The sequence below is a fragment of the Fukomys damarensis genome, unplaced genomic scaffold, assembly GCF_012274545.1.
Source record: "Fukomys damarensis isolate Sample0158 unplaced genomic scaffold, DMR_v1.0_HiC HiC_scaffold_36, whole genome shotgun sequence".
NCBI lineage: Eukaryota > Metazoa > Chordata > Mammalia > Rodentia > Bathyergidae > Fukomys > Fukomys damarensis.
Window position 1 is genome coordinate 13,836,524 of NW_022900948.1, and position 13,485 is coordinate 13,850,008.

A 13,485-nucleotide genomic window follows, 5' to 3' on the forward strand; every position below is an offset into this window, starting at 1 on the left:
CACTGATGGGCATTTCGCATGGAACAAAACTATGATACAGCAGTACCTCATCTTTTTAGCAAAGCATCAAGTGTAAGGTTCTACATGATGCTTACTTTTCTAAGTTTACTAAGCCCAAAAGTTTTATTTGGCAGCATTTAGGAAGGAAAGTTTTAGCAGATCTTCTGATGCCTTGTGTCACATCTGCTGGGTTCACTATTCTCTCAGACAAGGCTGTGGCAGTAGTTCAGGGCATCTGACTCAGCCACTCTTGACGGGACACCCCTACAAGCACACACCAAGACCTACTACACTCAAGTGAGAGTCTTATCAGCCACACAGGCCACACACAGCCACGGGAGGCCAGCAGGTGCAAGCAGACAGTTCTCGATGGGGCTCCATAAGCTCTTCCAGAGATTCTAAGACATTACAGCCCTCACTGCCCTTGAAGCAACACTGATAATGCATAGCTTCCCTCCTATTCTGCCTATCTCCTGCTTCTCAGGATCACCTCCAAAAGAAAATATCTGTACCTAAGTCCTTGTATTAGCTTCTGCTTTGGGAGAAGGCTACAATGAAAGTCTTTATAAACTGGAAGAAGCGGTGCACATGTGATAATTCCAATACTCTGGGAGACCGAGGCAGAAGGATCGCCAAGTTAGAGCCCAGTGTGGGCAACTTAGTCAGACTGTCTTTTTTGTTTTTAAAGTATTTATTCAAGATTCTATTAGAGTATACAAAGAGCAGGGAAATAAAAAGGATCAAGTATGTATAATTACCAATACTCCATGATGAATATATATTTGTTATATATTGTAAACATACACTAAGGGAGACCGAGGCAGAAGGATCGCCAAGTTAGAGCCCAGTGTGGGCAACTTAGTCAGACTGTCTTTTTTGTTTTTAAAGTATTTATTCAAGATTCTATTAGAGTATACAAAGAGCAGGGAAATAAAAAGGATCAAGTATGTATAATTACCAATACTCCATGATGAATATATATTTGTTATATATTGTAAACATACACTAACAAAAGAGACTGTCTTATTAATAATAATAATGGCTAGGGATGTAGCTTAGTGTAAAAACTACAATCCCCAGTATTCCCCCCAAAACTAAAATGTTATCACATAGGACCTGCTTCTTGAAACAATATGAAATACAATTTTGCCTCTTCTTGATGCTGCCATGTCTAAAAATCTACCAATCAAATGTTAGAAATATAAATGACTGCTGCCTTGCCTTATGGAGTTTAGGGAGTTATTAAGGAGTGAAGGACATTTGATCTCAGAAGGCTCTGCTTTTAATTAAGAGTTCTCCTGCCACCCACCTATCTGATTTGCAGTTAACTGTTCTGACCAGGAAATGGTGTCCAAGCTTGCTAAAACTGTGTTCAAGCTAAAGAGGAAGTGTGTGAGTGAAAGTACGTAAGCGTAAAGGGGAAGTAGTATAATACAGATTCTAAGTATCCCCAAGTTTTAAAGTTAAATCTAGGGAAGGTTGGAGGGGCAGGGCAAGGGAATGGGGAAAAAATAAGAACCAAGATACATCGTGTAAAGGTACAAGTTCCCAATGATGAATGTTACTATTGTATATCTAAAATTTAATAAAATAAAATTAGGCATATCTAAGATGAAAATGCTGGCTCAACCACTTACTAGCTGAATCTGTGTCAGCATTTAAAATTTAAAGTATACGTCTTAACCATATACCACGAAAATAAAATTGAAAACAAAATGCATGCAAAAGCCAAATTAGGACATTTATGAAAATGACAGAGTAGGGGACTTCAAAAATTCATCTTGCCACTAAAACAGTGAACAAACTCACAAAATGGTCAGAATTAACTTTTTTGGAACCTAAAAAGGAACCAAAAGTTTGTAAAAACCAGGGTGGGAGGAGGGGCAGGAGAAAATAAAGAAAACCTGCTGAATCCCAGTAAGAGAGCTGTCTGGTGTTTTAATTTACCCTGGTCTCATCACCCATTCCCCAGCTTAGCAGTGACCTTGAACAACAGCCACATTTCCAGTACTGGTGTACAGATACCGGTACTGGACACCAGTAACTGAAAGCAGAATTGACATATTCACAGAAATGTGGGTAGCTGCTTTGATGTTCCTGGTTGCAAACCAGAGGAGCAGTTTAAAGCTTGCTTTTACACTCACCTAACTGGGAACTATCCCTCTGCTCAGGGGGAGTTGCACAGTGAGGGTTTGTAAAGAACATTTAAAGGTAAACATATTAGTCTCTGCTGCCTATAACAAAGCATAACAGTTGAGACATATAACAGACTAAGCAAAACTGGAAGGAAAAGCTGAGGAATGAGAAGCTCTGGGGAGTAAGAACTTTGACTAGCTCTGAAAGTTCCTGGGAATTTAGAAGTCCACAGGTATGCCTAAGGCTGGGTAGCACATGTTCAAAAAGACCTGAGGAGGCCTTAAGATCTGCATGTGGTTCACCTTAGGGCTCTACTCAAGCTGCAAGTGAAGCCTGAGGCAGAGTTGTAACTGCCTGAGTGAGGGGTGCAGCCTTGTGTCACACATTCTCGCTCCTGAAACAACCTTCCCTCCCCCCTCATACCCGTGCCGGTGATAAGTGTAACAAAGTTTTCCAGTCCCTTTCCTTGACCAAATTTCCTTTCTGCCATGGCGGCACAGTTGCCATCATTGTCAACCCACACAGGAAGATGCAAAGTGTCAGACAGGGGGGTCCTGAGGTCCACAGAGTTCCATTCTTGTATCAGTTTGGTTGAATGCAGCACAATTCCTTCCTGAGGATTTACACGGCCACCTGTGGAAATGCCTGAGATCCACCACAAACAAGGGAAATAATTCTGATTAGCAGTCTTAGGAACGCGACGCCACTTCCCTTAGCTCTGAACATAAATTAATGCACCCAACATCTCCTAACACAAACTTTACCAGGCACTGCCAGGAAACACCAGGCAGTTCTGATCTAAATCTGTAACTCCTCATTGATGTACAGAACTATCAAAGCTTCTCCCATGATGCCTGTTGGGGTTCCAGGAAGCCCCGTGCTTGTGGCCACAGACAGGACTTGCAGGAATCTATACACAGAGCAGAAGCAAAAGTGATGTTCAGTTAAGCAACAGAACTGAGTAGGCTGGGCCAGGGATTTAGCTTACTGGTGCCATGCCTGCCTTGCAAGCACAAGGTCCTGAGTTCTGTCCAGAACCAAAAAAAAAAAAAAAACTTATGGCTGTTACATTCAAATAAACATTTCTTGGATTTATAATTCACAATCTCACCTACTCCCAAAATTCTGCAGTTCAGTTTTACAGCCTCCGCTGCAGCTTCCACACACATCTGTAGGATTAAATTAATCCTCTCTTCATAAGTTTTGGGATTGAATTGAGTATACTTCTTAACTATTTCACCCTAAAGAGAAAAAAACAAACCTCTCACTGATCTTAGGTAAGGAGCATAATGTGACTCGTGATAAAGTAGACGCTGCTATGGGACAGGTGCTACAGAATGAGATGATGTCTGGGGAGGGAGCAACTGGAAAACCCGAGTAGTACCAGGGACTCCATCCTGACAGAGGATTCTTGAAACCATGACAACTACACAGCCAAGGAGATGGGCCCCTCTCATAAGCTTAATGTGAATGTCAAGTAATCTGAATCTAGTTTATTAAAAGGGCATACATAGTTCACTCTTTCTGGTTGACAAAATTTTGTTTAAATACTGAGGCAAAGCATCCTAAGTAGCTAAAATTTAAACAACTATAAATGGAAGCCAAGAATGCTATACTTATTTAGTCAGGATGAATTTCCATGCTGGCTAGCTCAAACACCACATCATTTAAATTACTGTGCTTTTGTAATATTTTAATACCAAATAGGGATAATCTCTCCTATTGCTTTTACATTTTTTCTTTGCTCATCTCATTTACTACTCTAAATAAGTTTCAGAAATGTCTTTCAACTTTTAAAACTCCCACTGTGGGCCAGGGATTTAGCCCAGTGGTTCCAGTGCCTGCCTTGCAAGTATAAGGTCCTGAGTTTGAACCCCAGATACCAAAAAAAAAAAAAAAAAAAAAAAAAAAAAAAGAATCCCACTGTGGGGCTGGAGATTTAACTCAGTGGTTCTGCCACCTGCTTTACAAGCGCAAGGTCCCAAGTTTGATCCCCAGTACCAATAAAAAAATAAGTAAATACATTTTTTTAAAAATTCCCACTGTGGTTTATGGTACTTTTGTTATACTTTCAAAATCCAGGGCCAGGGATTTGGCTCAGTGGTTCCGCCACCTGTCTTGCAAGCACAAGGGCCCGAGTTAGATCCCTGGAACCAAAAAAAAAAAAAAAAAAAAAAATGATGGCCAGGGATTTAGCTCAATGATTCCACTACCTGCCTCGCAAATGCAAGATCCCAAATTCAATCCCCAGTACCAAAAAAAAAAGAAGTAAATAAACCTAGTGCTTCTCAACCTTCACTGTACATCAGAAATAGCCTTTGACAAATACATATCAGTGCTTGGCACCCTTCCCCAGAGATTCCAAATTTAATTAATCTAAGGTAGGAACCAGGCATCAGTGTATGTGTTCTGGGGTTTGAACCCAAGGCCACAGCACTGAATACATCTCCAGTCATTATTTATTTTTTATTTATGTTCACTTTTTGGTAGTAGGGATGGAACCCAGAGGTACTGTACCACTGAGCTATATCCCCAGCTTTATTTTTAAAGATAGGGTCTCACTAAGTTGTTAAATTGCCCAGACTGGTTCCAATGTGCAATCCTCTGTCTCAGTCTCCCAGAATGCTAGGATTATAAGTTTGTGCCAACATGCAGGCCTGAATTTTTTTTTTTTTTTTTTTTAACAGGAGATCAAACGCAGGACCTTGCCCTTGCAAGGCAGGCAGCAGAACCACTGAGCTAAATTCTTGGCCCAGGCCTGAATTTTTTTAAAGCTTTCTGATAATGCTAATTGCAAGTAGGACTACCAAACACTCACCTAGAAGAAAACTCAAATCTTTGTCTATAATTTCATGTAAGTGGAAAGTTACTGTGCCTCATATATTTATCGTACTATCTAGCCATTTTAAAAACTATAAGCTACTTGATTATTGTCTATAAATAATGATTTTTACTGTTCCTTATTCCCTTTATAACTTTTAGAATAATGCTAAATAACATTCCAGAAAACATCTTTTTTCTTCTTGATTTCAATACAAATCCCTCTAAAATGCCACCATTACAAAGGATGATGGCCATTGATGGGAAATATATCATCTTTACATTGATAAAATATTCTGTTAACTTTTTAAAAATATTTATAAGGGAAGCCTTTTGGGGGGGGTGAAATGGCCTCTCTGTGTAGTTCAGGCTGGCCTCAAACTCACTATGTAACCCAGGCAGGCCTCAAACTCATGGCAATCCTCCTGCCTCAGCCTCCCAAGTACAGGAAGCCTTTTGACATAAGAAAATTATGTTTTATTTTCTTATTTGACATCATGATATTAACACAGTTCCTACACTTCATGCTATAAAATAAGATTCCTGAAACTTTATGTGTCTTCAATATTTCAAACAAATATTTTTCTGGTAGGTTTATTGTTCCTCATTAAGTCATTAAAAGATCTTTTTAATGTAAGTTTGTTACCTTTATGAAGGCTCTCTCAACCTGTTAATGCTATGGTGATGATTTGGTTAATATATTAAAAGTATGCTGTACTCAAGAAAGAGCAGAATTGTAAAAATGCAAAATGGAGAGAGAACCCATACAACTGACCATAGCCTAGAGAAGAGGCAATTTCTTTAACCAGCTGTGGACACTCACTTCGATGGTGAGAGTGATCAGCATGCTCCATACTCTACAGTTACACTAAATTCTCATAGTCTATGGAATTTCAGGTCTCCTGGGTGGCAAAAACTCTCTGGAATGCCTAATGGGGGGGTCTCCTCATTGACCATTCAAATCTGCTACCTCAGATTGCCTGAGAATTGGCTTCTTTGAAATGTTCATGATTAGTAAAAAGGTAAGACAAACACTGTGATGGATCTAAGTGTCATCGCTAAGGACAAATGATTATAAGGTCTTTTGTATGCTTCTAGTTCTGAGGTAGGAGAGAAGAAATAAAGATGGATTAAAAAGAAGACAAAATTAAAAAAGAAGACGAAATTGTAATATTAAAATCATACTTTTTAAGAAAAACTGCAGCGTCAAGACACAAAAGTTACTCGAGGGTTTATTCAGGTTTTTGGGTTTTTGTTTGCTTCCCGATTTGTGAAAAAATTCCTAAGTCTTAAAGACAAGAAGCCTGAAGACTAAGCTCTGGGCCTATCTATGCCTTTCATCAGTAAATTATGTTCCCCTCACCCTTAGGAAGCAACACTGTTAAGAACACAGCATATCTCAGCTTCAAACACATGTAAATGTTTTACATTTACCAGCTTGCCAAATGGGCAAAACCTGGCACAGTAGGGTACACATTCTAGATAATCCATCTTTGGGGCATCCTCCAATCCCTAGAAATATACCCAATTTGAGATCACAAGACACTCTCCCTCTTGAAGGCCCACAGTCTATTTCTTTGAATATGTATTTTTAAAACTCTGCCTAATAAATACTTTTATGCCTCCTACAGAAAATTCATTTTTTGTGATGGGAGTTAGTGAACCTACAACCTGCCCTATGGATAAAGTAAGTCAGGGTTTCCCAATTCCACATTGGGGACTTCCTTGAATTCTGCCTGTTGATAGTCCTACCTTCTAGCTATAAGTTTTAAAAATCAATTACTCACAAGGGGCTTAGCAGTGATTTTACCTTCATGCTGACTATTGCAACTCGGAGGTTTGTCCCTCCAAGATCAACAGCCAAGGCACTCAGAGTTTCAAGAATATGGTCAATATCTTGGGAGATATTCTCTTTTACAGGAGGAAAGCAGAACTTCTTTTGTAGTGGCTCTTGAAGATCAATAGATTTGAGAAACTTCAAAATCCTTGGAACAGCATTTCCATCCCCATATATCTTTGAACTGCAATATCCAAAAAGGACAATTAAATGCTTCTGCCATACATGTTAAGTTATATTATAGACATGATTTAATGAAATCTGAGCTCATATAAAAAGTGTTTATGTTCTGCTTTTTAAAATACCATCTCAAGGGCCGGGCATGGTGGCGCATGCCTGTAATCCCAGCACTCGGGAGGCTGAGGCAGGAGGATCGCTGCGAGTTTGAGACCAGCCTGGACTACATAGTGAGTTCCAGGTCAGTCTCAACTACATAGTGAGACTCTGTCTCAAAAAACAAAATACCATCTCAGCTGGGTGTGATAGCACACACCTGTAATCCTATCACAAGGAGGATTGAAAGTTTAAGGGCAACTTAGTGAGATCTTGCTTCAAAATAAAATATAAAAAGGGATGGAGATGTAGCTCAGTGAGAAGGACCTGGGCTCAATTCCCAGTATCACCATCCAAAACAAAGTATGTAACGTGTCCTCTCTGGGTTGGGGATAAGGCTCATTTGTAGAGCACTTATCTAACATCCACAAGTGCCTGGGTTCAATCCCCAGAACTTCAAAAAATAAATCAATGTCTCCACAATGTATATACTTCAAAACATAATGCACATAAATATGCACCAATAAAAAATGAAAAAATAAAAAAATTATGCACATAAAAAAAATCATGATGTGCAATTCTGTCCATCAGTTTAAAAAAACAGAAGTCATATCATATAAAATTACATAAAATATCTTAATCTCTTTAGCAACATAGTAACTGATTTTTTTTTTACCCTTTTAGAAGTTTTGTATTTACATTTCTGAGAAAACTTGTCAATTTGAAATAGAAAAGAGAGTAGTCAAAATTAATTAAAATGCTGAACTAGACTAGTTTTAAAAGAGTATCAGGGGTGGTACAGTCTAGCATGTCCGAAGGCCCCTGGGTTGAAATCCCAATACTAGAGAGAAAGAAAAAGGAGAAAAGAAAAGGAAATGAGTTATAAAATTTTTAATACTTCTAGAGAGTCAATTTAGGCTACAGAAGTATTTCCTAGCAGAAGTACTACATTACTTAACTGAAACAAATTAAAAAAAAAAAAAGACATTAGAATCATGGCAGAGTACTAAGGGGTATGGTATCTGCCACCCCGTCTCACCAGCAGCTAGGGAGCCCTAAGCATTAGAAGAAAGTTCCCAAGATGATTCAACATGATCTAGGGAGCTTTAAAATAGTACCTGAGGCACTGTCCTTTTAAATCACACTAAAAAAGAGGTCCTATACTCACCAAGGATACTGTTTACCAAACTGAAGATGCAGCGCTTGCAATATTTTGTCTTGGGTGTCAGCATCTCGGACATGAAGGACATTCTCCCCTGCGTAAATCCAGTGACACATTTCAATGATTTGGAAGCAGAAATATCCAAAGAACAAAGAAGTTAGCAGTGTGTTATGTTTATAATTTAGTCCTGAAACCCAGCAGACTGCTAAGCATTTTTGGTAAAATTTCCAAACACTTAAGGGCAAATCCCCAAAGGAATAAACCATGGTTTTGTTTACTGACATAAATAAAGTGGCTGAATCTTGCACCTGTGTACAACTTGCCTAGTTACCTACACCAAGTCCACCCTCTCGGCCGGCCAGCCAGTCTACAGCCAGTCAGCTGCCCAAGCAGTCACTTTTCCACACACATTTCCTGACCAACATGGGACAATGACTACAGAAAGGACAGCCATGACTGTCAATAGGCTTGGCCAAGAAGAGAGAGAGGAAGAATGGTGCTAAGAGAGAGACAAAAGATCACAGAAAGGTTGTTTTGTATTGTTTCTGAGACATGAGAGGCCTAAGCACGTTTAAATGATGATGAGGTTAAACATACATGGAAGAGAAAGCTTGACCGCTGGACAGGTCCCTGAGAAGGCAGATGGGATGGGGTCTGGAGCACAGGGAGGAGGCTGAGCTGTGGCAGGCAGAAGAGACACACATATCCCTCCCCAGTGCACTCTAAAGAAGGTAAGAAGGAAAGGAATCCTGGACTAGAAGCCACATTTATGTAAGTACAGGGGCAGAAAGTTTAGAGACCACATTGCCAAATCTAGGGTTCATTTCTCCTTTCATATCTTACTTGAATTCTCAGCAGCTTTCAATACTATTATCTTGAAACACTATTTTATTGGCTTTAATGATATCACACTCTCCCGGCTTTCCTCTGACCTCACCGGCAGTTCCTTTTCTATTTTCCTTGACAACCTTCCCTCTTCACCAGAGTGTTAAGGGCTCCAAAGGTTAGTCCAGGGCTCCATTCTCTGCCCTATTTATGTGCTCTCCCTGGGTAATTTCATGCAGTCCTTGGTTTTAAATACCGTCTATGGCTGCGCGCATTATCCTCAATATCTTTTTTTTTTGTGTGTGTGTATATATATACATATATATATATATACACACTAGTCATGGGTTTAGCTGGGCACCTGATCAGCCAAACAAAGACTCTATCCTCAGCTAGATGTGGCCTTGTGACTAAGTTCTGGTTGATGTGACAAAAAATATTTGCAACTTCCAAGTCCTGCCTTTGAAGGGAAGGGCATTGTTCCTTCCAAAAGGCTAAAGAGAGGTGAAGGGTCTGATGATTGTAGAGCTGCCATAACAGTAGAAATGTAAGATCTAATTTATTTAAACCACTGTTATTTTGAGTCTCTGATATAGCAGCTGAACTGATGTCCTCACTACGTACCATCTATACACCAATGGCTGTCAAAATTTCTATCTTTAACTCTCACTGAACTATCTAGCTGCCATCTAACAGATATGCCTAACTTAACATGGCTATAAGACAACTCTTAATTACATCCTGTCCCAAATCTGCTCCTGCTTCAGTGTCCCCATAATCAGGAAAGAATATCTCACCACTCAATATTAAAAACTGTTATTTTTTTTTTCTTTCTTTTTGGTAAGGGGATTGAACTTGGGACTTTGTGCTTGTGAGGTAGGTGACGGCACCACTGAGCTAAATCCCTGGCCCATTTCTTTCTTCCCTTTATAACCCACATCCAAACATCAGCAAACACTATAACAAAACCCAAATTTAAGTTTTCTCCATCACTAATACAACTTATCCTAAGCACTCATTTCAGCTCTTCATCTCTCATCTGAACAACTGAAACAGCCCTTAACTTGGTCTTCCTGAATCCCCTCTTGCCCTCTCATATTTTACTCTCTCCATAAGCAGCCAGAGTGATCTTTCCAAAGTGCAAATCATATCGCGTTATTCTCTCCCTTAAATGGCTTTCCATCATACTTGGAGAAAATTATAAACTTTGCAAGCCAATACCAGCTTACAGAAGTCAGCCTCCTTCCCTGCCTTTGGCCCACTACTTTACAGCCACACTAGCCCCTGTTTTTCAACTATATCAGCTTGCTCCTATGTTAGGGCCTTCACACTGCTGTTCTCTGTGCTTCTCCCCGAACCTTGCTGATGGGCTCTTGCTGAGCTTTCAGTGTGTTATCTCCTCAGCCCATCACATGCTTGTCATTCATGAAAGTATCAGTGATTAAAATTACTATTCCCTAACCCCTAATGGGAGTCTTTAGAGAGATTTCTTTAAGGGGGCGCACTTGCCATTCAAAATGGTTTCTTTGTCTTGTGTTTTGGAGCAAGGGATTTAACTCAGTGGTGCTGCCACCGGCATAGCAAGTGCAAGACTCTGAGTTTGATCCCTGGTACAAAAAAAAAAACCAAGTGTAACCATGTGTTACAGACTACATGGCAAATAGAAATCCTGGTATTTGTTTATAATCTATCTCCTCTCTCACTATAATATAAGTTACAAGAGACTTTAGCCCTTATTAGTCTAGTTTATTACCAAATCCCAGTGTCGAACAAATGATAGGTGCTTATTAAATATTTTAAAAAATTTCTATCTCATGGCTTCTATTTTCTCTATGAAATGGAGAGCAAAGTAATATTCTAGGAATGAGAAGATCTAAAGAAAACAGGAAGTGAAGGTGGCACTTCTGAAGAACGTAAGAAAGTTCAGAGCTGGAACTAGTCTCCTCCATTCTAGTCCAATTCTTTTTCCATTACAACATACAAGTTTCCATTAGCTACAGACATTTTCATGTAGATATTAGAACATGGACGAATGTTAATAATAGTACCTAGCTCAACACATTCATTGATGATACTACTAATTATACTTTAGTTATTAAGAAGCATCTTACTTATAATTGCTATTCTCTAAAGTACTGCCTGAAAGTATTCTATAGTAGGGCCAGAAAATGAAAGAGTAGCATTCATATACTTGTGAAACACTCAACCACAATCTCTCCCCCTCTTTTTATTTTTGTTTTTGAGTTAGGGTCTTGCGATGTAGTTCAGGCTGGCCTTGATTTCACTGTGTAGCCCAGGCTGGCCTCAAACTTGTGACAATCCTCAGTCTCCCAAGTGCTGGGATTATAGGAATGTGCCACCACGCCTGGCTAGAGACCATAATTTTTTAAAATGACCATAATTAACTAAGAAACACCTAGTTCTATTAGAAATGGAATAAAAACCTAAGAAGAGCTTTAGAAACTTTGCTAATCACTGTGTGCTATTTATAGACTATTTATAGATTTTTTAGGCTACTATTATTCACCTTATTCACTCACTAGTTCACAAAAATATATACCCTTCACTGGCATATGCAAACTTTTAAAAAATTATACAAATATAAAAAGCCTAGTCAGGAGAAATATAAGCAAAGGCAAACACCTGTTTCTCTTCCAATCTGACGTGTGCCCAGGTTGATCACAGGTGTTCCAAAAGCTCCAACCTCTCGTACCCCACAGCTGCTATTCCCAATCATACAACCAGCATGGGCAACCAGCTGTATAAACTGATCAAATGGTACGTGTTTAACTGCACGAAAATTGGGGTGATGCTCAATGCCCTTCTTCCGCATCACTCGAACCATCTCTTTGCTCCCTGTGAAAATGGAAAGAAACAACTGTTAAACAGCTCATGAGACAAACCATTTTGAATGGCAAGTGCGCCCCCTTAAAGAAATCTCTCTAAGGACTCCCCTTAGGGGTTAGGGAGTAGTAATTTTAATCACTGATACTTTCATGAATGACGAGCATCTAAAACTTGAGGCCAGCTCTCTGCTTCAATTCCTTTAGAAACTCAAACAGGAGCAGCGGCGGCTTTTCAAACAGAACCCAGTAAAAACCTTTACCTTAAACAACACTGAAGAAGCTAAAGACAGGCCTACAGTCTCCCTCGTTTAGGTGGAGAGCTAAAATAGAAATGTCTCGGGTCCACATCCCAAGCAACTCTGCTCACATCTACACCAACAATAGCTCAGCCAGACAGCACTCCCACCTACGCAGACTAAACTCCAGGAAAAGACATTTTGACATTGTGTATGACTATTTTATCTGTCATAGTTTTCTCAGTACTGAGGATTGAACCCAGCACTTCATATATGCTAGGCAGACTGATATTTTACTGTTTTTTGGGTTTTTTTTTTTTTTTTTTAGAAAGGGTCTCTCTATGCAGTTCAGGTTGGCCTTGAACTCACTATGTAGCCCAGACTAATCTCGAACTCATGGCAGTCCTCCTGCCTTGGCCTCCCGAGTGCTGGGACTACAGGTGTATGACACCACACTTGGCTTGATATTTTACTTTAAATGCCTGACTTAACTTTTTAAAAGATATATGGGGCTGAGGATTTAGCTCAGTGGTTCCGCCCCTACCTCGGAAGTGCAAGATCTCAAGTTCAATCCCCAGTACCAAAAAAATAAAATAAAATAAAAAATAAAAAAAATAAAAGATACATGAAGAGGAACTAATAATTTAATGCCTCTCTACTTGCATCTGTTTATCTTCTCCTAGCCAAGGAAGGAAAAATTCACTAATCTGCTTGGTTACAAGACAGAAAAGTGCCACAGTTAGCAGGACCCACTGATGTAACAGAAGCTGTGTATGCATCTGTTCTTTCTCTATGTGGTGGTTACATGGGCTCAAGGTCTAACTCCCTGGATCACATCTGGACAGTCTTGCCATAGCACACCGGTCCTCATCTATAATTACTGTGTACATGAGCACACCAGAGGTACTGCAAGTCCAAGACTCAGATTTAGATTAAGTTCAAGGGTCCTATCTGGCAATAAGCCACGTGCACTAATGTAGCTTTTCAGACAATGCTATACTAAGCCAGATAAGGATAAAGTGATGCTTTCACACTTTCTTACTGTTCCTTGTGTACATTGTATCAAAAACCCTATGTAAAGTCAAGTCAAATGGCATTCATGATTTAAATACTCACCTTTAAATTATGGGGATCTTTAATTTTACAGAGGAAACATAGCTGTATCTCCCCCACATCCCTGTACCTCAGAATCAACTAGGGCCTTACATTTGCCAGGCAGGCAAAGCACCACTGAGCTACATCTTCCCTAGCCCCATTCTAAGGTATGTACAACCAGGAAGGTATATTACAAACAGACTATCATTGAAAGCTACATAAATACACTATAAATATTTATATGGTATTTAAAGG

The 13,485-nt window shown here is 39.5% G+C and overlaps 1 protein-coding gene across 4 annotated transcripts in view; it reads right to left on the reverse strand.

The window, feature by feature from the left end:
- The window catches only part of Gne (glucosamine (UDP-N-acetyl)-2-epimerase/N-acetylmannosamine kinase), a 50,720-nt gene that overhangs the window by 6,180 nt on the left and 31,055 nt on the right, over window positions 1-13,485 (reverse strand). For all 4 annotated transcript variants that reach the window (XM_033758958.1, XM_010619365.3, XM_010619366.3 and 1 more), the window contains 5 exons: window positions 11,697-11,909; window positions 8,235-8,322; window positions 6,767-6,977; window positions 3,248-3,377; window positions 2,560-2,781 (listed from right to left, as the gene is read on the reverse strand). In XM_033758958.1, coding sequence (XP_033614849.1) covers window positions 2,560-2,781; window positions 3,248-3,377; window positions 6,767-6,977; window positions 8,235-8,322; window positions 11,697-11,909 — 864 coding nt within the window. The remainder of the gene's footprint in view (window positions 1-2,559; window positions 2,782-3,247; window positions 3,378-6,766; window positions 6,978-8,234; window positions 8,323-11,696; window positions 11,910-13,485) is intronic.